Source organism: Camelus bactrianus, chromosome 5, assembly GCF_048773025.1.
Source record: "Camelus bactrianus isolate YW-2024 breed Bactrian camel chromosome 5, ASM4877302v1, whole genome shotgun sequence".
In the NCBI taxonomy this organism is placed as follows: Eukaryota; Metazoa; Chordata; class Mammalia; order Artiodactyla; family Camelidae; genus Camelus; species Camelus bactrianus.
Window position 1 is genome coordinate 67,960,252 of NC_133543.1, and position 27,805 is coordinate 67,988,056.

Here is a 27,805-nt window from a genome sequence, read left to right on the forward strand (position 1 = left end):
GCCTTTAGGGATATCACTGAGTTATTAAAGAATATCAATTGAGAGAGAAGTGTAGATTATCTGAGATACATGCATTCATTTAGGGTTCGTGGACATTTTGTTGGAAAACAAAGATGACAAACCTGACCCCGCCTATCAGCGATTTTAAGGATGGGGAAGTTGTGCCAGAAGGCAGAAAGTCTCTCTTCAAAGTTTTCATGTTTTAAATTCATAAGAATCAGGTCTATTCTGTTTCTCTCAGGAATATGAATATTGATTGTGTTGTTCATTAATGTTTAGTGAAAAATATGGAGTTTTATTGTCTCAGTTTCTACAATGAATTTGAAGTAAACCATGGGCTTTCACCAGCTTGAAATATTCATGCCTACACAAATGCCAAATTCATGTTGTAAAATTCTGCAGAGGATACCATAAATTTTGATGATCTATTCTAAACTTGTTTAATCTGGAGATATCACTCAGATACCAGTGATAAAATGAAAGTGTCAAAAAACAAAACAAACCTCACCATCCAAATCATTCATTATATTGAGTCACTCTGGGAGCATACAGTCTAAGGTGGGCTGGAATAAATGGTCACATTAATTTCACGTAGCAGGCGTGGACAAATACTAGACTTAAGTAAATCATTAAACTGCCTAGTTCCGTGTATATGAAGAGTCTCATGGACATTTTGGAATGGTACAGCAATAATTGTTATTTGAGAGAATATTAGCTTGAGAAGCAGCTAACACCTTCCCCTTTTTACAGTACATGAAGATGATGGGTGTGAATTCCTGCAGTCACTTTTTTGCCTGGCTTATAGAGTGTGTTGGATTTCTACTGGTCACCATCATCATCCTCATCATTATTCTCAAGTTTGGCGATATTCTTCCTAAAACAGATGGGTTCATCTTGTTCCTGTACTTTTCGGACTATAGCTTCTCAGTTATTGCCATGAGCTATCTGATCAGTGTCTTCTTCAACAACACCAACATTGCAGCTCTGATTGGAAGCCTCATCTACATCATTGCCTTTTTTCCATTTATTGTTCTGGTTACAGTTGAGGATGAGTTGAGCTATGTAATAAAAGTATTCATGGTAAGTCAGCTGTCACAGCTGAATGGTCAGCGTGTGAAAAGAATGGACCTTTTTGTGTGCTTAGTCTCTCAGAATGAAAGTACACTTACCTAAATTTGAAAGTTCAATGATTGCAAGGTGTGCTTAACTGTCCTAACGAGAGTCGATTCTTCCTACATCATCATCTACCAAACAAGCATAAGTCTATGAAAAGAAAACTTTCACCCACAGTTTCTAAAGCCATAATGTGTGATGCTGTTAAGAAATAATTCTTAGGGGGGTGGGTTGAGGTATAGCTCACTCGTAGAATGCATGCTTAGCGTGCATGAGGTGCTGCATTCAATCCCAAGTACTTCCATTTAACAATAACAACAAAAAGAAATATATCAAGTTTTGAAGACCATCAAGAATTCTGACTTCTCTCTGGCCCAGTTCTTTAAATATCTTAGCACCTATATCATTGGCGTTATTCTCATAGATGAATACTTCTCATGGTTTTTATGACATACATTATGACATACAAGCATAAAGACAGGTCACTGACAGCATATAATCAATTTTGAATTCTTTTCTACTTTTTCAATTCAAAATACTAAATTAATTTAAGAATTTTAATGAAAATACTAAGATTACTGACTGAAATTTGGAAAGCAGAAGTAAAGCTCATCATTGTCTGAGGGTCATATTAAAACTGTGCTGTTTATGGAAATGAAAAGTGATAAATAACTTTCATTTGACACTGACTACCTTCGGTTTAAATGATATTTAAATTTTTAATTTGTTGCCTTATAAGTATTCAGTCAATTGACATTTTCTTATATTTTCATTCATAATACTTCTATTACTTGAAGTCAATCCACAAAGTAAAAGCATCTTCTAGCCGTGAACATTTCATTTGTTAGTCTTAACATTGCAATGCCCTATAATTACTGATTTTATAAATTGCTAAGGAACATTTAATAAATTTATAGATATACAGAATTTTTGTCAAATATTGTCCAAGTTATCAATTCCCTGCTTTTGTTTTCTGCAACTTCATCTCCTCCTCTTTCAGAGTTGTAGCATGCTTGATGAGGAGCTTCTGTATTTTTAAATATGCTTGGAGAGTTAGTGTCAATTTAATCTATATAAATGCCCAGCGTTTTCAGTATGTTAAGATCCCTCTGGGTGAAATGTACAGAATCTACAAGAACTGTCATTGCTGTCGATTTTCTTCACAGAGCCTGCTGTCCCCAACAGCTTTCAGTTATGCGAGTCAATACATTGCACGGTATGAGGAGCAGGGCATTGGTAGGTTCACTTTCTTTAAAATTGTATTTCATCTTTCATACCTGCAACACATCTCACAGAAAAGTAAATATATGTGTTCACTTCGTAGGTCTTCAGTGGGAGAATATGTACAGTTCCCCAGTTCAGGATGATACCACTTCGTTTGGCTGGCTATGCTGTCTAATCCTAGCTGATTCTTTCATTTATTTCCTTATTGCTTGGTATGTTAGGAATGTTTTCCCAGGTATGAACATGCTTCCTACAGATATATGATTTCTATGGTTGCCATCATTATAAATCTGCTAACATATATTTTTTTAATATTTGATTTGCCATATATCATTTCCAAAAGAAATACTTAAATCCCAAAACTAACCAGAAATGTCCAGGATGAGATAATGTACTGTTGAGTTTTTTTCTCTGTTGTCCCTTTAAAGGATGGGATGAATTAAGAAGCATAGAGTCCAGTCTTTCCAAATGGGAGTACAGTGTTTTGTTTGTTTTTGAGGGGAGTACAATGTTATAAGGCAAAAATCAAATCTCCTAATTCTAAAGAGAATGTATCAGATTCTAATGGAACAAGACTAGTTGGGTTCCCCTCCTAGGTCTCAAGTGGCTAAAACTTCTAACATGCTTAGGAGTTTTTCCATTAAGCCCTATTTATATGTGTGCATTTTTTGATGCTGTAAATGAATAAAAGACTATTATTCTATGCCAGTTGTATAAAATTTCTATGGAAGAGAAATATGTAGAAACAGAAGCAGATAAGTGATTGTGACTTTAGGTGAGAGCAGGGATTATCTGCAAAGGGCTTGGGGAGGTTTTTGGAGTTATTGGAATGTTTGGCTTGTGGTTATGTTTGTACAACTTTATACATTTACTAAAAATCATCTAACCCTGTGCTTACAATGAATAACTTTCATAGTATATAATTATACCTAATGAAGCTATTTAAAAAAGAATTTTAAAAGTTTATATTTTTCACTTTACTTTGGAAACGGAGACCACCTGTTATTAGTTTTACAGAGTATCAAAAAGTAAAAGTACTTCCTGAACACAATATAGTAAGTGCTCTGTTTTTTAGCTTCTGATGCTTAATGTTAACAATCAATATTTTTTTCTTAATACATTGTTCTTACAGGTACATATGGTATGGCAGCTCCATGGTATTTTCCAATCCTCCCTTCCTATTGGAGGGAGCGATTGGGATGTGCAGAAGTGAAGCATGAGAAAAGCAATGGCCTCATGTTTACTAATATCATGATGCAGAACACCAACCCATCTGCCAGTAAGACAAGTAGGTCAACAACTTGCATCACTATAGAGAAGTGATATAAAATTTACATGACTAGTGATTTTAATTATGTCTTTCTAAATGGCAGAGTTATCATCCTTTTAGTCATGGATGAATATGTCTACACATATGTGTTTGGACTCTTAGGGAGATTAAACTGTGGCTTTTTCTGGGCTCATTAGCTCAGTTGGTTAGCATATGGTGCTAATTAGGCCAAGATTGGAGATCCCTTTGTGGTCCAGTTAGAGTCACACAGAGAAAAATTTTGTTCCTTGGCCCCAGTCTGCACCTCTAACTCCAGCCATCTGTCACTAGTCATAAGGAATAACCAAGTAACAAGTATGGATAATTTAGCATAACCCATCACCAACACTGAATGAACACTTTAAGGCTCATGTCTTACTGACATTGGGTGAGCAGTGTCGTCTTTGCAAACTAAGGATGACCCATGTAAGTGGTCCTTTTGTGATGCCTGAAGGAGATGCAGAGAGTAATTAATGATTCTATAAACCACAGATCTGAGTGAGTCTTGTCACTGTAAAATCACACCTTACAGATATTTATTCAATAAGTGAGTGTCATCCTGTCCAATTGGAGGACCAAGCCTTAAAATTATATTTAGAATATTTGAGATCTGTTGAATAATGGAGAATTCATTATTATGATACTATATTCTGGGACTACTTTGTCTGACAGAGAAGGGCAATGTAAACCTTGGAGTGTGGTATCACACCCTCATTCATTTTTTAAACAAGTGAGAAGGCTGAAGACTATAATAGATCATTTGTTTCTGGAGTTACATTTTACTTCGAGGCTTGTATTTTTATAATCTTCAATTTTTAATTAAGGAAAAGTCTAACTCTAGCTGCATTTTCCCTCCTTGTGAGCTTACAACTCTTGTCTTGATTTCTCTCCAGATCCTGAAGACACGTTTCCCTCCAACATTGAGCCTGAACCTAAAGATCTTACAGTTGGGGTTGCCCTGCATGGGGTCACAAAGATCTATGGATCAAAAATTGCTGTTGATAACCTCAATTTGAACTTTTATGAAGGGCATATTACTTCATTGCTGGGGCCCAATGGAGCCGGGAAAACAACTACCATGTATGTTACTTTCAACATTTAGTGTCATGAGAGCATAGTACTTAATATTTCCTCACCTCTTTCATAAAAGACAGTTATTACCTCTTCCAGATGGCTTAAGATAGCTTAACTTGTATACTGTAGAATGGAGTGTAAATCAGAGATCCCAAACTATGAGCTCAAAGGCCAGATCAGACCCACCTAGTACTGCCCCCAGTACTTAAAATTTTTAATTTCAGTACAGTATTTAACAATGGGGGAGTTTTCTAATAAAAACAAATATTCCTGGCGTCTCTGAGATAATAGGAAGTTCTGGCAACATCTGAGTCCACAGGTTTAGGTAGGGGCAGTTGGTTGGGGCTTAATGGTGGCTGTTCTCAAGGGGAGTATCTGTTTTCTGGTTCATCCCTGGTCCCCACCAATCTTTACTGCCTCACACACTCAGTCTGTTTCATTTATTTGCATTTTTATCCTGGCCCGTGTCCAATTTGGGTTTATACACCCTGGTATAAACACACTCAGCCCCAGCTGCTCTATTACAGGGAACCCTTGCCTTGATTCATGAAGAAAGAAAAGAATCACCAGCTATCAGATATAGATCAAAAAGGCCACATGTGTTACATGGGCTGTTCTTTCTCTCTCTTTACTTAACTAGCATTTTCCTGTGTTCTAATGGAGAAGAGATTCATATGTTTCTAAAGTGACATTCTGTTGAACTTGTTTTCTGAGATTCACTCCAGCGCTCCTCAAGACTTAGCTCTGAGTCAGCTGTAAGATGCTGTTGCTGCTCTAGCCCTTATTTGAGAAAAAGTGTCCATTGCCAGATATGTTATTTACTATCATCATGAGTAAGTTCAGTGACTGCCAAAACATATACGCATTAGTGTTTTGGAAATAAAAAGGGGACAAAGGAAGGTTATGAAATGAGTGATCATGCAGCTGCTCTTATTTATATGACCTGTTTCAATTCAGAGTTGATTTTCTGGTGAGAACATAATGCTTAAAAGTTAAGATTTCTAATAGGCAATAAGAAGCCAATGAAGAAAAGGGATTGAGAAAGCTTCTGAAGGGATTATAATTTTGGCTGAGAAAGTCACCATTTTAGTCTTCTTCGTAAAGAATGAAGTGTATGACTTGATTTAATTTGTTTTTAATGGGAAGAATTGCATATATTAATTCCCTATTTAATCTACAATAGTCATTTAAGGTCTATCATATCTGGTTATGTTCAGAGAGTTGTGAGAAAACAAGTCCTTTCCCTGACCTCATGAGCTTACATTTAGTGGAGACAATGGGTAGTACAGAGCAGCCTGGTTTACTAACCATCTGAAAGTGTAGAGTAACGAACCAAAGATGACCGAAGTTCATGTGGGCAACAGAATTAGGAGCCTATAGCAGTTGGTAGACAATGGTTGTGTTGGCTTGTACTATGATGGTGGCTGGGAAATGGAGAGATAGTGAGTGGAGTTAGGAGACTAAGAAGATAGGAACAGGATGCAAAAACTTGTGCAACCAGTAGCTAGAGTTATCATATGGTGAAATAGGTAACTCAGTGAGGGCATGGGTTTGAGGGCAAAGATTACGAGTTAAGTTTTAAACATGTTGAGTTTGAGTGCCCTGTAAGACATCATGGAGAAGTCACGTTGTTAGTTGGATGTATAGAGCAAGCCTGGAACTAAATGAAGAGATCTGTACTGACATACAAATTTGACACTCAATGGCCTATAAATACTGATGCCAGGAAAGTGCGCTGAGTTTGCTCAGGGAGAGAGTACACTTGCAACTAAAGAGCATGACCGTTTCTCTTATTATTACCACCACCACATACCACCACTATCACACCACCACCACCACCACCATCATGAAGTGTTTCCATAACACTCTAAATTATTAGAAGCGTAAAAGTAATTTTTTTATTCCTAATTAATGCCATTTTCTTTGATAGTTTGATCTGGCCTGGGGAGATACACTATGACTTTTTTTTTTCCTAACAACTGAGATATATTTAGTCCTAAAATCTAGCTCAGAGCTTTGGTTCACACCTAATTTATCATTTCTTCACTTCCAGCTCCATGTTGACTGGGCTATTTGGGGCCTCAGCAGGTACCATCTTTGTTTATGGGAAAGATATCAAAACAGACCTACACACCGTGCGGAAGAACATGGGGGTCTGCATGCAGCATGATGTCTTGTTCAGTTACCTCACTACCAAGGAGCACCTCCTCTTATACGGCTCCATCAAAGTTCCTCACTGGACCAAAAAGCAGCTGCACGAGGAAGTAAAAAGGTCAGATGTGACAGGAACGAGGAGTTGTTAACTCCTCTCTAAAGGAATTTGAGCTATAGTAATAATACCAGTAGAAAACATTTTCTCACAAAACAGTTGTTTTTAGTTTTCCTACTTTTCTAGTATTACATACGTTTAAGGTCATTATCCTCACCGGCCAGTTATTGTGCTGAAATTGTTTCACTCTCTTCATCTCTGGCCCCCATATTGCCCCCAGTCCTCTGTTTTTAATCTCCATGGCTACTGTACTCATCTTAACTGGACTCCCGACTTCTTCCTTCCCTTATACAGTCTGTTCTTCAAAGAGCAGCCAAGGTGACCTTTTTAAACTGTGGTTAGACCATGTATTTTCTGTCAAAGCCCTCTACTGGCTTCTCAGCACACTCAGTGTGAAACTCAGGAATGTCCTTATCAAGGCCTACGAGGCACTTCTTGACCTTGACCTACGAGGCACATTGGCCCAGGTGCACACTTGACTATGCTGGGCCTGCTCCAGCTCAGGGCTTCCCACGTCCTGTGCCCTCTACTTAGAGCAGCCTTCCCCACACAGCCCTTTGACTCATTCTTCTACCTTCCTGGTCTCTGCTCAAATGCCACCCTCTCTGAGGGGACCACCATGTATAAATAGACGCCTACAAGAGCACACCCCAGCACTCATCTCATGTACATTGCGTTATTTTGTTTCTTATCATGCTTATCACCAGCTGGCATGTTATAGACTTACTTGGGAATATGTTTATTGACTGAATTTCCCCTGCATTCCTCTTGATAAACACACATACTAGAACATAATTTCCTTACGGGTGGGAACTTGTCTGCTTGATGCTTTTCCCCAGCACCTAAAACATAGTCTGGTACAAAACAGGCAGGCACTCCATAAATATCTGTCAAATGAATGAATAAAATACTAAGCCATATACTCCTTGTGTTGTTTTCTGAATATCAATTTTGAACCTCCAACTAGATGGTAAGTAACAGAAATCTACATCATGGATCTTCAATAGTTTATTGTACCTTGCTGAGCACATAATATTTGCTTAGTGAATACCTTTCACAGTGCTTATTGTATTTTTCCAATATTCAAATATTCTGTCTGTTAAAAATAACCACCATACAATGTTTTTGAAGGACCTTAAAAGACACTGGACTGTATAGCCATCGTCATAAGAGAGTTGGAACACTGTCTGGAGGAATGAAGAGGAAGTTATCCATATCCATAGCTCTTATCGGAGGATCGAGGGTGGTGATTTTGGATGAACCATCCACTGGAGTTGACCCATGCTCTCGTAGAAGTATATGGGATGTTATATCCAAGAACAAAACTGGTATGGGTACCTTCTTTTGATTTCTCCAACCAACAGTCATAATTTTGCCCCTTGGGAGGCACACAAACACGTTGAAGCCTTTTCTGTTTATAATCTCCATTAAATATCTCAGATGGGCTCTTCCTTTGCTCAAGTCCACTCTTCTCCCAACTAAATTTCTGGATCAATTAGTTAATCTCTATGTATTGCCCACTGTGAGCTGAGCACTCAACTGGCCTTTTTGAGAGCATGCAAATCCAACAGAAGTTCCAAATTCTGCCTGGAGGAGCTTAGAATCTAATTAGAGGTACCAAACATACACAAGTGAAAATAAACTGAAAACAGACTAAATAAGTGCTAACAGGATGTGAAGCAAAGGAGCAATCAGAGTGGAGTGGATTAATCAGAGAGGAATATTCAAAAAGTCTTTAAAATTATCGCTTTTTCATAGTGACAAAAAGGAGAGAGAAAAAGAGTAGGGGGAGAGAATGAAAATGAAGCCAAGGGAACAGACTAAGAGGTTGGGAAGAGTTGCCCCCAACTACAAACTATGGACATTTAACCTTACAGGTTAATAAATGTGTATTTGTCGCCAACTCTCAAATATTTAGGAACACCTTGTGTGAATTTCTCTTTGATCGTTTTGGAAGCTCCTTCTGATCAGTTTTTCAGTTAGCTCATAAAACATGACTCTTCTCCTCATAAATCATAGGATTTACTTGTGCTGACTCAGTATATCTTGGGAACTGTATCTTCATTTTTCATTTCTGGTTTTTCTCCTCTGTATTTTCAAGCCAGAACAATCATTCTGTCGACGCACCACTTGGATGAGGCAGAAGTGCTGAGCGACCGCATTGCCTTCTTGGAGCAGGGTGGGCTGCGATGCTGCGGGTCACCATTTTATCTCAAGGAAGCATTTGGGGACGGGTATCACCTGACACTCACTAAGAAAAAGGTCTGTAGGGGAGAAAACATATCTCACTGTGGGGTCATAAGTTAACTTTTGTATGAAATGGAAGCAGAATCTATCCAACTTCATTCATTGCTAAAATTCATTTTTAATATGTTAGATTCGTGTTTCTCAAATTTGAGCAAGTATCCGAACACCTAAAGGTCTTGGTTAAACCCAAATTTCTGGCTTCACCCCAAGAGTCTCTGATTCAGTCCATCTGGGATGGGGCTCCAGAATTGACTGCATTTCTACCAAGGTCCCAGGTGATGCTTACGCTAATGGTCCATTGAGAACCAATGTGTTAGATAGAAACATGACCCATAAGGTTATTGATGGAGGATCAGCCTGTTAGTTTTCCTAGCATTTCAGCTGTAAGGCTAAAAATTAGCTTCTCCACTCCATCAAAAGCAAATGAAGAGAATATGCAGTCATGATTCCCTTTCTGATCAGTACTCCTTGAATGGCAACATGAAGACTAACTCAGGCCAGCGGTGCTTTCGCAGCTTTAAAGAAGAAAAATGCTTACTACCTATCCCTGTACCACCTAAAATAGCATGTGTATTGGAATTGTGCGAGATGTATATGTTATTAGAAAGGTTTTCACTACTGCCATATATTTTATATCTGATCATCTTATTATGACCTCCAAAAAACAAAAGTAGTTCATTGTTATATTCATGAATTTATTCAAATTTGTGTGTATTCCGTGCATATTATGTCTTAATATGTACCCTAGACACTGTTGTAGGCACTGGGGATACAGCAGTGAACTGACAATATTAAGATCTCTGTCCTCTTGGGGTTTATATTCTGATGGAGTGTGGGGAATCCAGGTGGTAAAATCGCTAAGTATATTATTTGGTATGGTAGCAGGTGATAAATGCTATGGGTAGAAATAAGGCAAAGGAAGGGGAATGGGAGATGCTGGGTGGTGCCATTTGAAGTAGGGTAGCGAGAGAAGGAGTCTCTGAGAAAGTGACAGCTGAACCAAGAGTTGGGGCTGGGCAGAGAGTGAGCCATGGCATATCTGGGGCACAGGAGTAAGTGCAAAGGCCCTGAGGAGGGTGTGCCTGAGCCCAAAGCACTCTAACCACAGAAAGTCTGTTGTTGCTGGGCGGAGCACATGAGAGTGAGAGAGAGTTTGGTGGGTAAGGACTGGAGGAGGGACAAGGTCAGGTGGGAGAGGGGATCCAGCAGAATGGTGACTTGTGGATGACCACAGGGACCCCCGGTGGCACAGGGAGCCACAAGGGGAGTAACGCATGACCTGACGTAGGTCTGGGGTGGCCTAAAAGAACTCACCACCCTCTGATTGGGGCCCTTGGGCACTACAGTCTAAGACAAGGGGGTGTTCAACTTCTGTTTTTGTGTCTAGAGTCCAAATCTAAATGCCAGCACAGTGTGTGACACAACGGCTGTGACAGCGATGATCCGATCACACCTCCCTGAAGCCTACCTCAAGGAGGACATCGGGGGAGAGCTTGTCTACGTGCTTCCTCCATTCAGCACCAGTGTCTCTGGGGCCTACCTCTCGCTCCTGAGAGCCCTGGACAGCGACATGGGTGACCTGAGCATCGGGTGCTACGGCATCTCCGACACCACCGTGGAAGAGGTGCACCTGGACGTTTCCTTTTTTCTTAAAGCTGATATAACTTGCTGTTCCCTTAGAATAAATATGAACAGTTCTTTTTAAAAAGAAAAGAAATATTTTAAAATAAACACTTCAAGAAGTAAATGCAACCAAAAGTAAATACGCTTTTGATTACAATAAATGTTTTAATTAAAAAATAAACATTTCACAAAATCAGAAAATCTTAAAATTATCCCAATACTATTCTTATGTAAGACTGACTTCTGAGAACAAACATGTTGCTCCAATTAAAGAACATCCATCTTTTACATACAAATATGTTCACTTAAATTCATACTCATTTGTCACAATAAATGTGGTAAAAATTTAAAATCAAAATTGAGCTTAACTAGAAAACGTGCATTTTTATGCTAAGAAAGTGTTCTGGCTTCTCTTTCTAGGTCTTCCTGAACTTGACTAAAGAGTCACAAAAAACCAATAGCATGAGTCTTGAGCACTTGACCCAAAAGAAAATCGGAAATTGCAGTACCAATGGCATCTCAACACCTGATGACTTATCTGTGAGCAGCAGCAATTTCACAGACAGAGATGGTATAAATCTAATGTGCACATTTTGCTTAGTTCTAGTAAATGATGTAAATGAGAAAATCGTAGGACAGATTTTGATTTTTTTAAATGCAACTTTAAATTTTCTTTCTAAATTTAAAAATACTGAAGAAATGTAAGCTATCTTTTTCATATACAAAATATTTATTAAACCAAATTGAATTCTCTATTTCAAAAATATTTTGGAGAATGTGAAAGAATTTCCTTGTTAGGGTAGTGAAAAGTATTCCTTCTACCCACCAGAAGTCATTTTCAAGATGTAACTTACTACAGCTTCAGATTTGTGTTCAACAAGTTAAAGTCCTTCTTGTAATTGGTGCTGTCCAACAATGGATAAAGTTACCTTGTAAGGTAGTTCACTCACTGCTAGTAGACATGTTCAGTGGAGGTAATACTCATCAAAAAAGTTTTTTTTTTTTTTTTAAGAGTCATCACTCTCCATGGCACCTCACTGGAAAACATGTCTAACCTTCCCCCACCTCGGAATGATTCAGGTGCTGAGAAAATTCAGGCTCTAAGAAAATGCTTTTTGGGTGAGGGTCTCTGAAGTGATGAGTTGGGCTTGATGGCTAAGAAGCTATAATAATAGGTTTTTTCCCCCAGTTCTTCTTACAAGATACATTTGGAAAATTATGTTGCTTGACACAACTTTGAGGAGTGGGGCTCTTTTGAAAAGAAATTTTATCTTCTCTTACTCCAACAGTTAATTTATGCCTTTGGAAACACTATTTACTTAAGGAAGCACAGGGTAAAATCATTTTATAAATTATGGAGTAGTCATTTCAATAGTTTGCTTAAATTGAGGAAAATCTCTAGGAATAGAACTTTTAATTAAACGTTTGCCTGGCTTTAAATCTCAGAAAAGATCATCTTTGATGCTTGTGTAATTCTGGAACTTGGGAGTCTCATTTGTCCTCTGCTAGATTCCTCCTGATCAGCTTTTGGGAATATTACTGTCGAGTCCATGGAATTGAGGACTTTGATTTGAGAGTGGTCATCTGCTTCAGGAAGTAAATGTTACGTATTTGCCACTGCATTTGTCTCATAATTTGAAACTATTCTTCATTCAGAACGTTGACCTCATTGACATTATCTTTTAGAGAGCACATTTGCTCCATTTGATACACCTGTAAGTCATCCACATGTAATTTCTAAAGAAACAGAAAAGCATACTAATTAACTTAAAATATTCAGCTCCTTCTACACTTTACCTTTGCAGAGATATGAGTTTGCATTTAAACTTGTTCACTCTGTTTAATTGGAATTCATTTTAAATTAAGCAGCTTTGTATTTTTCCTTATCAGCTAAATGAAGATCATGATTTTTGTGCTGCATAATTTGTGATGGAGAATTAAAAATATCCACAGAGTTGACAAATACTGTCATCTTATCACATGGAAAGGAGTGCTTGGTGGCAGGCCTTCAGTGAGAATGTTATATTTGAGACTATTTTTAGAGCGGGCTGCTGAAATGATCAGTTGTACGAGCATTAATGCGGGAGCAACCGCTTATGGCCTCCACAGCTGCTCTGACTCTCAGAAGCCGTGGAATTTTTCTCAGCACTCAAAGAGCATTTTGGGGAGGGAGGGTAGACATTTTTTCCAGTGAGTTCTTTTTTGTGACTCAAGTGGTAAAAATGGAGTTTTGGAACGCCATATAATCAGTCCAAATTTCTAAAAGGAATGTAATGAATAAGCGTTTGAACTAGAATTGTACTTTGAAGGAGAGCATTTTCCTTTGTTTAAGGTGACTTCATTGGACCTCACATTAGAATGAGAGCCAATTAGACTTACAGTCACTTAAGTTACCCACTGAGTTAACTAGGCTGCTTAAAAAGGGTTTATATTTATTTTATTTGAATTCAATCTCTTGATAGAAGCTATCTCTTGAATATTAGTAACTAGTAATACATACTGAGTCTACATTAAGACTTTGGAGATTGGGGACAATATTCATTTATAAAATTCTAGATATCTCACTTTGATGTGTAAAATTACTATGTATATGACTGGGAATATTTTGTGTATAGTAATTTATAATTTTCAAAGCACTTTTGCATAAGCTCCATGAGATGGAGAGGCTCAGGCCTGAGGCTAATCAATGAAGGGCTGAACCTCAAATGCAGATCTTTACAGTATAAGCTTTTCCTCCCATGTCACATTATACCATTCACCCATAGTTTTTGAAGTTACTTTATTACTTAATTTACTAGGATTTCCCAGAACTATATTACATCTCTCTTTCTTTAATCAGACAGAATCCTGACCAGAGGAGAGAGATTGGATGGCTTTGGACTGTTACTGAAGAAGATAATGGCTATCCTCATTAAAAGGTTCCACCACACCCGCAGGAACTGGAAAGGTTTCGTAGCTCAGGTTATTCTCCCCATCGTCTTTGTAACCACTGCCATGGGCCTTGGCACCCTGAGAAATTCCAGCGACAGCTATCCAGAGATCCAGATCTCCCCGTCTCTTTATGGTACCTCTGAACAGACAGCCTTCTACGCGTAAGTTTCTTTCCTTTAACTAAAACATTACCGCAATGCCTCCAGAGGTGCCTTGTGCCTGAATGGATGTCACGAAATGCTAATGAATAAAGAACTTAGGAGCCCCAGCACATTATCCTGCCAGATGAATGGACAGTTTGATTTATTGCAACATGACACTTCTCTCGCCAACAAATAACTTTTTTAAGAGTTTTTGTGTCTATCTAAAATTAAAGTTATAGGAGATCTTTATTTTTAATGACTAGACTTTAATCAGGAAAGCCAGGTTAGGTATGACTTCCCAATCTGTTGTAATATATAGCAAATAACTTTTTATTGAGTATTGGATAGCAATGCCAGAATTCTGTATAATATACTGTTATATATACAGTAGGTAATCACTCAATGCATGTGACAATTAGGGGAACCAAATAGAGACCTGTGCTTATTTTTTGTGCCTTTTTTTTTCCTGAATCTCTTTCTTAGATTTTTAAGGAAATAGTCCTGTAGACAGCATATTTCATTTCTTCAAATTATTCCTGAACATGGGTTTAATATGGGAGACTAGTGGAAGAATCATGAATTTGTTTCTATCCTTTATTATCATAGAAATTCTCACCCAAGCACAAAAGAACTGGTCTCAGCAATGTGGAGCTTCCCTGGAATCGACAACATGTGTTTGAACATCAGTAATCAGTAAGTGGTTCTTGTTTTCTTCTTTTTTCCCAACATTCCAGTTTGTGTGTGTGCATATGTGTGCATGTGTGTGCAGGTGTGTGGGTGAGTGAGTGTGTGTTATTTGGCTGGAGGAGGTAAGCACTGTGATGGCAATACCTTTAACAGATTTTATGTATCTGCTTTAGTTCATTCCATGATTGTGCTCTACTGTAATAATGAACAGGTGCTTTACAACTTGTAAAGTTTGTGTGCATGTTTTCATTTAACAATCGCAACCACCCTGTGGATTATTAATCCCATTTTAAGATGAAGAAACAGGCTCATGTGGACTAAGATACTTTGTAAATTCTAGAGAGTGAGTTGTGTAGATAAAGCTGAGACCCACGTCTTTTATCGCATGCTTTTGTACTACATAGTGTTGTTTATTCAAACTCCCGAGCTAGTACATGACATGTGGAAACCTGAGACTGGTGCTAAATTTTCCCTTTCCTGACAGGAGAGGATGAAAAGAGCAAGGAAAATAGAGGGGTCAAAAAGCCCCATTCTGACCTGGAGATTGTCATTCTAATTGAAGTAAGCCAGAAAGAGAAGAAAAATATCATATGGTATCACTTATTTGTGGAATCTAAAAAAAAGACAAATGAACTTAATTACAAAACAGAAACCGACTCACAGACATAGAAAACAAACATGGTTACTGGAGGGGAAGAGGGTGGGAAGGGATAAATTGGGAGTTTGAGATCTGCAGATACTAACTACTGAATTGAAAATAGATAAAGTTTATACTGTATAGCATAGGGAACGATATTCAATATCTTCCAGTAACCTATAGTAATAAAGAATATGAAAACGAATACTTGTATATGTATGACTGAAATATTTTGCTGTACACCAAAAATGGACACATTGTAAACTGACTATACATCAATTAAAAAAAAGCCCCATCCTGCCACATTACCACAATCCAGTGAGCTTTGGTCTCAACACTGTTTAATCATTAAGTGCTCTCCTTCAATCCCCCATAAAATGTCAGATCACTTGGAAATTGTAGTGCAATGTATATTCAAGTTATGAAAAATCAGTACGTTGAACTTAGGACTATACACCTGAATTTAATACCACATACTCACTTATATGCTCTTATATAAACATGAGAATGACACATTCCTCACTGCAATATCATTTTTACTTGTAGAAGTTGTTTAAATAAAAACCATCTGGGGAAGTGGAACAGCAGTGGAGAACCTATCACTAATTTTGGTGTTTGTTCCTGCTCAGAAAATATCCAGGTAAGATGGAATTCACTTTCTGTGAAGAAGGAAAAAGAAAGGAATAAATATCAAAACTTGAAAGATCTGTCTAAGTTACCAAAGAGTCAATATAATTTCATTTTATGGAAGCTAGTAGCTTTAGTGCTGTGGACCTGGACAGCTAAAAAAAGCACTGAGCTTTAGGTCACTGTTTTAAATCCCTCTCAGGACAAACTTCCTATGGTAGGTAATTTTATAACACTCTTTGTGGAAACCAACTGAAATGAATTTTTGGTCTCAGTTCAGTTGTAACCAGAAAGCTCTATGTTTCACACAGCAAAATGCCACCATAACAGTCATTTTTGAAAACACAGTGAGACATCTACTGTAGCGGTCAGTAGGGAAGTTAGTAATGTGTAAGTCCAGAACAGAACTCCGTGTCTCTTCTCAACACCTCCAAGATGTGAGAAAAATCCATATCCTGAAAGAAACATTATTAAAGATCGTGCAACCAACACCTTTTCTGAATTCTATAGATACACCTTAGTTTTCTAGGTCAGTTCAAAGAGTTTTGTAATCCCTCATCTAACCTTCCTAATTTTTTAAATTCTTCATGTATTTTTCTAGTTCACAGTAAAGGTCAACTTAGTATTTAAAATTGGAATCTGGGGGAGGGGGTGGGAGGGGATACATTGGGAGTTAGAGATTTGCAGATACTAACTGATATATATAGAATAGATAAACAAGTTCATTCTATATAGCGCAGTGAACTGTATTCAATATCTTGTAGTAACTTATGGTGAAAAAGAATATGAAAGTGAATATACATATGTTCATGTATGACTGAAGCATTGTGCTGAAATTGACACAACATTGTAAACTGACTATACTTCAATAAAAATACATATAAAAAATAAAACAAAATAAAATTGGAATCTGGATAAATTTTATTGATTTTTTTTAAAAAAACACAGTCGATTAAAAAATTTTCAACCTTATACTCTGCTGATGGGCATCTAAATTTGTGTAAACAGTTTTTAAAAGTGTTGACAGTATCCACTAATGCTGAAATTATTCATGCCCTGTGGACTCAGCAATTCCATTCCTGTTGTGTACCCATTAGAAATGTGAATAAATGCACCAAGACACATATATCGAAATGTTCATAGCTATACTATTTGTAGTAGCCACCCAGATTCCCACCAACAGTAGATAATCAAATGTAGTCTATTTCCACAATGAAATACTGTACACAGCAAAATGAGAAAGATTGATCTTCAATTACATACCTCATATTCTCACTAACAAATGATGAGTGAAAAAAGCCAAATACAAGATACAAGTCCATTTGTATAAAATACAAAACAGGCAAAACTCCTCTGTGCCAGTTACTTGGGCGAGGTAGTGACTGGAAGGAGGCACGATGAGGGGGTCCTGGGGCGCTAACATCGTTCTGTTTTCTGATTCAGTTGCTGGTTACCAGGATGTGTTCAGGTTGTCAAAATTCATCAAGTAGTATACTTATATGTGCTTTTCTGTATGTATAATATAATTCAATAAAAAATTAGGGCTCAAAAGTTATACTGCGTACATAAGGGTATCTCTAATCAGTTATGAAACCACTGGCATTATAGACACAACCTGATGTAAGGTGAAATTCAGCGTTCATTTTTTAGAGCAACCTGCAGCTTTATACTCTTGATACACACATGTGGTGCTAGTCTCAGGCTCTGAGACACCGTGTGAAAGATGTAAGGAGAAACTGGAAAAGTACTGGGCGTTTCTCAAACTAAACTGCATGGCAGTGAAGCATGAGAAGCTTCAGTGAAACATAAGTAGTCAGGAAGTGCAGAAAGCTATGAACATAAAAATAAGTGGTTTAAATTCTGAGGTTGCTTAATAGTAAGGTACCAAGGCACTTAATCTTGACAAACATACAACAGTTAACGTAAGATGCTAACAATGATACAGGCACTCTGTGCATTGTCTTTGCAACTTATGTATGTATAAGCAACATATATACATATATAATATATACACACACACACACTAGATTTATATATGTATGTATGTGTGTGTGTGTATGTGTGTGTGTATTAGATTTATTTATGTGTAAAGCTGAACTCTGACACCTAGGTTTTGTACCTTAAAACTAATATAACACAACTTTTCATCCGCTGCTGTCAGTCCCTGAAAACTTATGTCTGTTAATGTTATCTTTTCAGTGTGGGGCAAACATTTTTCTCTTCCCTGTGAATTACTGAGGGAATTTTGAGTCATCTTTATGTTTAATGTTATTCTCCAAACATATCAAGCTTGTCAGTGCAGTGAAAGAAATATGGAACATTAGTTAATGTGTTCTTTTTTGGCTTTAGGCAAGTCCTAAACACATATATGTGCTGTATATAATTGATAACTATTTGTTCTAATTTCTTGGCATAGGAAAGATGACTTCCTTTTCAAATCTCTTTAGAGGCAGAGGACACTCTTATCACACTCTACCAGTTGCACTAATAGACAAATCCTGAGACTGAAGCTCCTTGACATTGTGTATTTAATTTGTACAGCACTGAAAGAAAGAACTTAATTTTTAACCTTATTTTTCAGGAATGTCCTAAATTTAACTATTCTCCACCTCATAGAAGAACTTATTCTTCCCATGTAATTTATAACCTCACTGGGCAACACTTGGAAAATTATCTTATATCAACTGCTAATGAGTTTATGCAAAAAAGGTAAAAATACTGTATTTATTAAACATATTTAATTTAGAATATCTTGCTTTCTAATTTTAATAGTAACTGCCTTTTGAATTTGTGGCAATAAATGCAGAGCTTCTATTGATTATTTATGGGGCTAAATTCTGTTTTATCTAAACAGCTTTCATATTAAAATTTAAATAATGATTCTAAGATTTATCTGAACACATTCAAAAAAGCATTGTTTTAGGCCTCAAAAATGTATTGTTAAATGTGTACATATTGTTTTCCTCTAAGCAAAAGACAAGTTATCGACTAGATTACACCAACTTGGAGAGCTTTCAGGCATGGTTTTCAGTGACAATTGTCCTTAGTTCCAACATGAATATCTCAATGTGGATATATCCACATATGAATAAAATGTGTCCATGTACAGCAAGGCCACAGGCTTCCACCTAAGTCACCTAAACATTTGCCATAGATGTAAGGTTGACAGGCTTACATCTGACACAACATGGATGGACTGGAAGACACTATGCTAAGTGAAATAAGCTAGACACAGAAAGACAAATATTGCATAGTATCACCTATGTGTGGAATCCAAAATAGTCAATTCATAGAAGCAGAGAGGAGAGTGATGGTTGCCAGGGTCTGGGAGTGGGGGAAATGGGGAGATGTTGGTCAAGGGGAACAAAGTTTCAGTAATGCAAGGGGAATACATTCTGGAGATCTATACAGCAGTGAGACTATAGTTAACAATATCGTATTGTCACTTGAAATTTGCCAAGAATTCTCAACACACATATACAAGAAAATAGTAACCATGTGAGATAATGGATATGTTATTTAGCTTGATTGTGGTGACCATTTCACAGCGTATACATCTATCAAAACATCTATATGCCTTAAATGTATACACCTTTTATTTGTCAATTATATCTTAATAAAGCTGAGGGGGGAAAGTTGGTAAATACATGTGAATATACATGTAAGTATTTTCAACAAAATAAGGTTTATTATAAATAAATCATTCTAAACCCTTTTTTAAAAAGAAGTGAACAATATGCTATAGTGTTCTTTGCATGACAAAAATACAGTTCTATAGCATCACATTTAGGATAATAGTCACAAGAAAATTATTTTAGTGTGACTACACTGTTTTTTATTTAACCCAGTCTTAATTTGGTGGACATTTAAACTAATCTATCCTTAAAATTAGTGCTTGGATTTTTTTTTAAATCCACGTTTTATTTTTAAGAGTCCATGAAGTGACAGGTAATTATATAGATACAACTCTCTTTAAAACATCCAGGAATTGAAAAAGTGTAACACTCGGGGACAAATTAGAGAAAAAAGATTGGAGAATAAAGGAAATGGAGCCATTTGAAAAAAGATCGTAACTGATGTTGTTATCACTTTAGTATTAAATTACCTAAAATAAGATACTTAAGCACTAAAATCTTAAGATTTTTGAGATGGTGCATGATCCGGTTAAGTTGGAGGAATTGGTTAGATTACATGTTATTTATTTTCAGAATGATTACATTTGTAACTGCTTAGAAAGACTTTTTACTTCTAGTTATAATGTACTCTTTAGATTAAAATATGATAAAAAGAATCAATAAAACTGTAAATTATTTGTCAGGCAGTATTTATTTCATACTGTAAATGTGTTCCTAATGGAAAGAAAAAATGAGCTATGAGTTAAACATTTTACATCGATTTATGAATATTTTCTCTATTAAAACAAGTATCAATTTTTCTGTATAGATATGGAGGTTGGAGTTTTGGGCTGCCTTTGACTAAAGACCTTCGTTTTGATATAACAACAGTTCCTGCTAATAGAACACTTGCCAAGGTAAATTATGATCCTTCTTTTAGGATGTCATACAAATGAGAATGTGAACTTGAAACGGTCAAGCATTTTCATGAGGTAAAAACAAAACATGGGTCAATCAATTTGAAAAGCACTTTGGAATAATGCACACTCCCTAATACAACAGTTCTGGTTTTATGTATTTATCCTAAGGAAACATGTACATGTAAGTACCCAGATACATATACAAAAATATACTTAGTAGTATTTCTCACATTAGTCAAAAGCACAACCGCAAATGTCCATACACAATAAAATAAATGAATAAATTGTTATATAGTCATTCAATAGAACTGGCAATGGAAATGAAGGAACTCAGTTCTGTACAACAAGCAGGCTAAATCTTCCAAACATTATCAGTAAGCATAGGGGGAAATTGCATTTACTATAAACTTTGAGAGTAGACAAAACCCAACCATACTGTCTAGGGGAGAGAGCATTGTGATTGTGAAGGACATAGTGTGTCAGGGAGAAGATGTTCTGGGTGCTGGCAAGTTTTGTTTCTCAGCCTGTGGGTTGGGTGTACTCCTTTTATAATTTTTTGTTAAACTATACACTTATGTTTTATGCATTTTTCTTTATATATGTGTCATATATGTTTATCCTTGCTTTTTAAAGAACATGGAAACTTAACAGAATTTGATGGATGTAAATAATCCTGTTGACCTTTTTTTCTTCTAGATTGTACCTATGCTTTGAATTTGAAACAAGCTAGAGTCACAGAATCGGACACATATAATTACCCATAGGATCACAAGTAGTCTTTAAATTTTAGATTATTCTTCACATATTTCTCATTTGGTATTAAGAGACATGTGCAACCTGGGGGAAAATAAAGAAACTAATATTCATTTGGTGACTGTTATAAACCAAGCACTAGTATCACCTTTTACACAAACTATGTAATTTCATCCTTACAACATCCCTATGAGAGAGAGATCAATGAGTCTAGTGTAGCTGGTTTTTACAAGGTCATATAAAACAAATAGCAGTGCTGAGGATTTGAATGGCCCCTCCCATTGTTCCTTTTCTCCCTTTCTCCATACAGAGAGTAAATATCCCTCATAAGGGAAAAGGGTTCTAATATTAAATAATTTCTCTCTAAATCAGATTTGTAATTTTGATCAACTGGGTTCCTTGAACTGAGGTATTTTAAATCTCTCTGCTTTTGATATAGGTAACGTAGCTCACTTTCTTGTGGGTTATAACTAGGAATAGAAAGTTAGTGGGGGGATTCCGAGGTTATCAGTCTTGTTGCTAAGGACTTGATCTTGGAGATGTACTTAATTTCTTTCTGCAGCCTGGCCTATATGCCATTTGCCTTTATTGTTATTATTATTGTCGAGAGACAGAATGCCTTAGTTCTAGTTCCAAAATCACTACAGGCCATTACAGAGATGAAGATAATAATGATTTCTTCAGTTTTTCAAGCTTTACCTGTAGAGAAGATCTGGGATGATTAATAACTTGGTACTATCATGTAAGGAAAAAAAAAAAGACAGTTTTCCCAGTCTCTGCCCATCTCTGCATTGGAAACCTAAAGGTCTACGGTCAGCACTCTGGGGGATGGTTCATAATCTTCCAGGATGAAATAGGCACCAGAAAATGGGTGCACTTATTTTAAATATAAATTCTGTAGGCTGCAAGATAGAAAGACTGCTTAATTTATTTGTACACCAAACTTATCTTGCCCTCTTTTGGAATTTAACAGGTATGGTATGATCCAGAAGGCTATCACTCCCTCCCAGCTTATCTCAACAGCCTGAATAACTTCCTTCTGCGAGTTAACATGTCAAAATACGATGCTGCCCGACATGGTAAAGTTACTTACATAGAAGCTTCTTGCTTTGCAACTTTTGCTGCTCTCCATATAAAAATGCACGCTAGATCTTGTTTCCTCCCAGAGGCAGCTATTTTATGGTATTTAAATCACAGATCTTTAAAAGGAATTTGGAAGTAGTAACTACCACCAGATGGAACATTCTGGATAATCTCCTTAACTTCAGGTTAATTTAGTTTCCTCATTTATCAAATCAAGATGCTAATGCTGACTTCACACTTATTTCTGCTCATACACCTAGTATTTATATCTCATAGGAAAATATTTTATAACTACTTGTTTGTACATAGGCTAAAAATTTAAAAAAATGCCAATAAATATTGTACACAAATCTAAATGTGAAAACAAAATTTTTAAACTAGAAAGTTCTACACCTAACCAGAAGTATTACCATTAATTGAGTACTTATTGTATGACTCTTGCTTTGTATAAAATACTGCTAATCCTTAGCACCCTCTCAGGATGAATATTATTGTTCCCTACTGTTATTCCACTGGGGATCAGAAGTGGGATTTGAACCCAGGTCTGTTTGACTCCTGTCTCTTTATTTTTCTAATTCTTCTCTATGCTCAGCCAGGTCTACTTTAGTGAGATTTCTCAGGAAGCTTCCACATAGTTTTCAAAAAGTATTTGAAATCTGAAAGAGACTGATTTTTTTCTAATTCAGTTGCTCTTCATCAGATCATTTCATCTTCTTAAGCCTTGCTCAAATTATTTTCTCAGATTCCCCAAAATAATAATAATAAAAATGGAGAAAAACTATGTAACATATTTGCTGGCCAGCACTGAGTTTCTAGCCTAATAAATAGTCCAACCAATAGACTGTTAAAAAGGAAAAAGACAACATATTTTTTAGAAATGCCAGCATCTACTTGTCTTTCATCTCCCTACCGTTGGGCATAATAGCATGTGCTAGATATTCTGGTGATTATAGACGTAAACTGTAGACTCAGATACTCATTCTAGGAACACAATCTTTTGGAGTCTTCATTTCAGAGAAAACAGTATTTTTCCCCAACTGCTTTGACATAGTCCTAGCAGCAGGAACCATGAAGAAAATAACAAGGTTGATAGTCCATAGATCTAGAGCATCAATAAAGAGTGTAGTCAAAAGTAGTAAGCTAAGTTAAATGGTGACTAAAGCCAGGCAGGTCTAGTATGAGCTGGTTTGAAATACGACAGAATACTTGACTTTCAGTAGGATGTCTTACTCAGAGCAAAAGACATTTGTTGCCATGACAGATAATGAAAGTATAAGAACTATAGAAATGACATGTCGCAAAGGTATGTAGGTGAGAAAAAGAGACCAGTACCACTTCTGAAGGGTCAACTTTTGAAACCTGTGTTTGGATTTCATTTACTATTTGTGTTCTTTACCAAGACCACAGCAATCTGAATCACTCTGGACCTCAGCAGTCTTGTCGTGGCCCGTACAACTACATTTTTAAGTTACAGAGTCTAAAGAATTAAAAATTCTGGAACATAATCTTCAAATTGACCCTAGAAGGAAATTTTTTAATTGAAAAATAAGACTTAGTTTGAGTTATATAGAGATTAGTAGTAGTGACCTTATGTTTTTTATTAACTTTTCTCATGTAGAACTATGAAAGTGATAGCTTTCCACTCTCTCTGGAAGGAGTTTGTTTTCTTTCAAAGAAGAAATCCAAGCCACCTTAAAATACTGTTATTTTTTTTGTAACGCGTGTATGGGATCTGCCACGATAATGTCTCTAAAAAATTATTCTCCTGCCACTTCCCCCTACTACACTAGTGTTTTAAGGCATCTTTGTTGGATTCTACATGAATTGAGATTTTGCTTTAGCTGTAAAATTGATTCTTTTTGAATTTTAACGCGGTAATCAGAAACTTTTAATTAGCTTTCATTTGCAGTGTCAATATCTGTTATATTCATGTGGTTCCCTCTAGTGGTAAATTTAAATGAAAATTTTGTTCCTTCTCCCCAAAGAATACAGATTTACTTGTTTTCAGTAACAAATGTTACACAACTAGGCTCTTTTCCAAAAATATTGACGCATTGTTTGCTCCACTCTAGTGTTTATTCTTATTGCATTAGTAGCAGTGGTCAGTGGAAAGTTACTCATTTTAGGTTTACAAGTGTAGAGACAACAGAAAATATGTTCTTTTTAATGTATATTGTATGTGGGGGAAATAATTGGAATTTTAAGATTTTATTAGATTCAATAAGCATTCATTGACTAATCACTGTACTCAAGACATTATACTGAACGCTACAGAACCCACAGAGAAGACTGTAATATAGATTCTAAACCCTAATACATTTACTTGATGTTTCAACTAAAGATATGTATTTAAAAAACTGGTTCAGCAGCATTTTTCATATTGGAGTAAATATTTGTAAATATTCCTCTGGTGAAATAGAGTATTTATGGATTCTGAAATACAAAGCAGGAATAAGAGAAATGTTTTTCCCTTGCCTACATTATAACCCAGCAACAAGGTTTAAGTAGGGCCCAAGGAAAAGTGAATCTCAGTAAAAAGAGAGTTTATTAATTTCCACAAAAGATAAGAAAACTGCATTCCCCCAGTGATGTGGTTAAAGTTAGTCAAATTGATTATTGTTGCTGTTAGTCTCTTTGTTTTGCTTTAACTATATATTTTTCTTCAATGTATAACAATTGCAGAATTCGACCTCAAAATATGTCTTACTCTACTTAATAAAAATTATAAATTTAAGTTAATGGAAAGAATAGAACTTTAGAATAGCCTATAATATTTGAGTGCTGTGAGCGGGCCTTAATAACCTAGTGTAATGAACATATACTGAATGAGCAATAAGTGACAAAGTTCTTGCTCAGCTAATGACTCTATAGGAAAAAGTATTTAAAGTATATCCTTACCCCTATCCCCTACTGTTCTTTTCCAAAGTTATTCAGACAGTATAAGTTTTGCCTTAAAACCATGGTCCTTTGGGAAACTCGCCAGCCCATTTTGGATAACCAACATGCTCTAAGGAAAGGGAGGAAAGAAACTTGCTTCTAACTCAGAAAGTATAACCAACCCTCGGAGACACAAATAATTTAGGACTATATTGGAATTAAGGGACTACTTTTCTGGAGCCAGTTAGTTTCTCTGAATTCTCCTGGATCTTTATGAGTCAGTGAAAATCCCTCCGGGGTGGCTGAAACTCCCAAACTCTACTCTTGGTAGAGTTCTAGAACAAGAAGCATTTTAGAAACAATAAAGAAGGGATCCTCTCAGGCTACAGTATTTCCCTACTGCAGCCAATAGCACAGTGAAGAGGGATGGGGCTGGAAAGTGTTCTTTAGGAGAATCTCATATAATCAGAGGATTGATTGTATGGACTCTCTTTGAGATGCTTCTTTAAATGCCATACATTTCTAAAGTACTGCTGAATACAAACCTACATGTGACCAGATAGGGAGAAGAAAATGGAAAACAATTTACTTAAATGCAATAGAGGGGAAACATATTATATAAGAAGTAAAAATTCTCGCCTCTTCCCCCCAAATTCCATACACAATGTGAAAAACTGTTCTTTTTGTGTGTGTGTCCGTGCCATCAATTTTACGGCATTGATGAGATGGGCAGGGAGGAATCACTTCCCTTTAAGAGAGTATCCCCAAAGTAAAATTCTTTAGAAAGTATTATGCATTATTCATCTAAAAATTGGCGTTTCTGATTAACTGAATACCTGCTAATGAAAAGAATTGTCTCTTCTTTAAGGTATCATCATGTATAGTCATCCTTATCCAGGAGTGCAAGACCAAGAACAAGCCACGTAAGCAGATATGTCTGGCATGGCTGCTTTGTCCTTGGCATAGCTGAGCCTCTGTATAAGGTGCTATAATTGGAAATCACAGTTGTATCTGAATGAATGTCAATCTAGAAGAGCTGTTAATATAAGTCGCTGACTGGGATAAAAGGAAGTTTCTGAAAGCATGTAGAGTGGAGTTGCCAAGTAGGGCTTGTTGACTATAGATTCACAGAATCTGCCGCTTTTATAAGTCAGGTGCATAAGTGCTTCATCATTTCAACTTCCCTGCGTAGCATTTAAGTACGATTTCTATGCCCAAGAACTATATATCTCTTGCATACACCCTGCAACCCTTGGAGACTGAGGTTTTTCTATCAAATATCCCTAGTCAATTCAGATGCGCTAGAGCTACATTTATCCCAAGGTCACAGCCGAGTCAGGTAGAATATATTATCTGGCTGCCTTGCAGAAAGACTTATGCATCTCTTGCACTGTTTTGTTGACAGCTTTAGCCATGAGTCTTTCTGAAAGGAAAAGAGTTCCAAAAACTTACGTGTGCTCTCCTCTCCCTATTGCTCACTCTAGAATGAGCAGTTTAATCGATATTTTAGTGGCACTCTCCATCTTGATGGGCTACTCTGTCACCACTGCCAGCTTTGTCACCTACATCGTACGGGAGCATCAGACCAAAGCCAAACAGCTACAGCACATTTCAGGTGTTGGAGTCACATGCTACTGGGTAACAAACTTCATTTATGACATGGTGAGTAACTTATGTCTTTGCAGGAAAGACAGCACTGATTTAGGTAGAAGACAGTTTTATATTTGAGATTCATTGACCCTGGTTTGTTCAGATTATTACCACAAAGACAGTAAATTAAGGAAAAAAGTTTGCATCCAGTGGTTGGAGGAAAAGAAAAATCCACCTTCCCTGCCCTTATCTCTATGGTCTGAGGACCTCCTGTATCAGATTCCCTAGGACATTTGTTAAAATGTGGATTCCTAGGCACCAGTCCAGACCTATGAGATCCATATCTTGGGAGTGGAGACTGGAGAATGTGCATTTTTAACAACCCCTTCCCCAAGTTACTTTAAGCACACCGAAGTTTAAGAACCACTACTGTGAAGAAATAGTAGCTTAGAAGCAGAATAGCCTTGTCCAATGGTAACAAACAATCAAGCTTATAAAAATTTAATCAACCAATAGTGAAAAATTTGAGGTAGTAGCCCCTGCTGAATGACACATTAGAGAAGATTAATTGGGAAAATAAAGGATAAATTTCATTGATAGCTGTCTTATTTGCATAAGATGGTTCTTAAGTTCAGATGGTTTTTCTTGACTCCAAATGTGCCAGTATTGGCCAGAAGCCCAGGATAGGTATGTAGTTGCCAGGTGATTATGGTGAAATTGTCTGAGTTGCTGTAAAGACCAATGGCTTGAAGAATTGGAGAGTAATTAACTGCAGATCCGTTTGGTTAATGTATCCAGTGAGGTCTGAAATGCGTTTGTTTGTAGAAGTCAAATCTAAAAGAATGATAATAATTTCTCTGGACTTAATAGGAGCTTTCACGTGTTAAGAAAGCTTAAAGTACACACTTCTGTGAAGGACTACTTACTACTTAGATTCTGTTATTATATATCTGGTGCTCATTACAATTTTAGGAGATTTTCCTCCCAAATTAAATTACCGTCTCTTTCATTGTGTGCATCTTGCTGCAGACTCCTCAGCATTTAATATTTCTGCTTGCTAATGAAACACTGAAGTCTTCTTTCA

The 27,805-nt window shown here is 36.7% G+C and overlaps 1 protein-coding gene across 1 annotated transcript in view; it reads left to right on the forward strand.

The window, feature by feature from the left end:
- The window catches only part of ABCA12 (ATP binding cassette subfamily A member 12), a 155,389-nt gene that overhangs the window by 109,469 nt on the left and 18,115 nt on the right, over nt 1–27,805 (forward strand). Inside the window, exons 24-41 of the mRNA XM_010960050.3 lie at nt 751–1,080; nt 2,280–2,349; nt 2,438–2,572; nt 3,470–3,625; nt 4,540–4,726; nt 6,774–6,992; nt 8,121–8,317; nt 9,091–9,251; nt 10,624–10,860; nt 11,280–11,430; nt 13,699–13,951; nt 14,540–14,626; nt 15,804–15,897; nt 18,466–18,593; nt 20,328–20,415; nt 22,145–22,250; nt 26,000–26,054; nt 26,616–26,793. Coding sequence (XP_010958352.1) covers nt 751–1,080; nt 2,280–2,349; nt 2,438–2,572; nt 3,470–3,625; nt 4,540–4,726; nt 6,774–6,992; nt 8,121–8,317; nt 9,091–9,251; nt 10,624–10,860; nt 11,280–11,430; nt 13,699–13,951; nt 14,540–14,626; nt 15,804–15,897; nt 18,466–18,593; nt 20,328–20,415; nt 22,145–22,250; nt 26,000–26,054; nt 26,616–26,793 — 2,832 coding nt within the window. The remainder of the gene's footprint in view (nt 1–750; nt 1,081–2,279; nt 2,350–2,437; nt 2,573–3,469; nt 3,626–4,539; nt 4,727–6,773; nt 6,993–8,120; nt 8,318–9,090; nt 9,252–10,623; nt 10,861–11,279; nt 11,431–13,698; nt 13,952–14,539; nt 14,627–15,803; nt 15,898–18,465; nt 18,594–20,327; nt 20,416–22,144; nt 22,251–25,999; nt 26,055–26,615; nt 26,794–27,805) is intronic.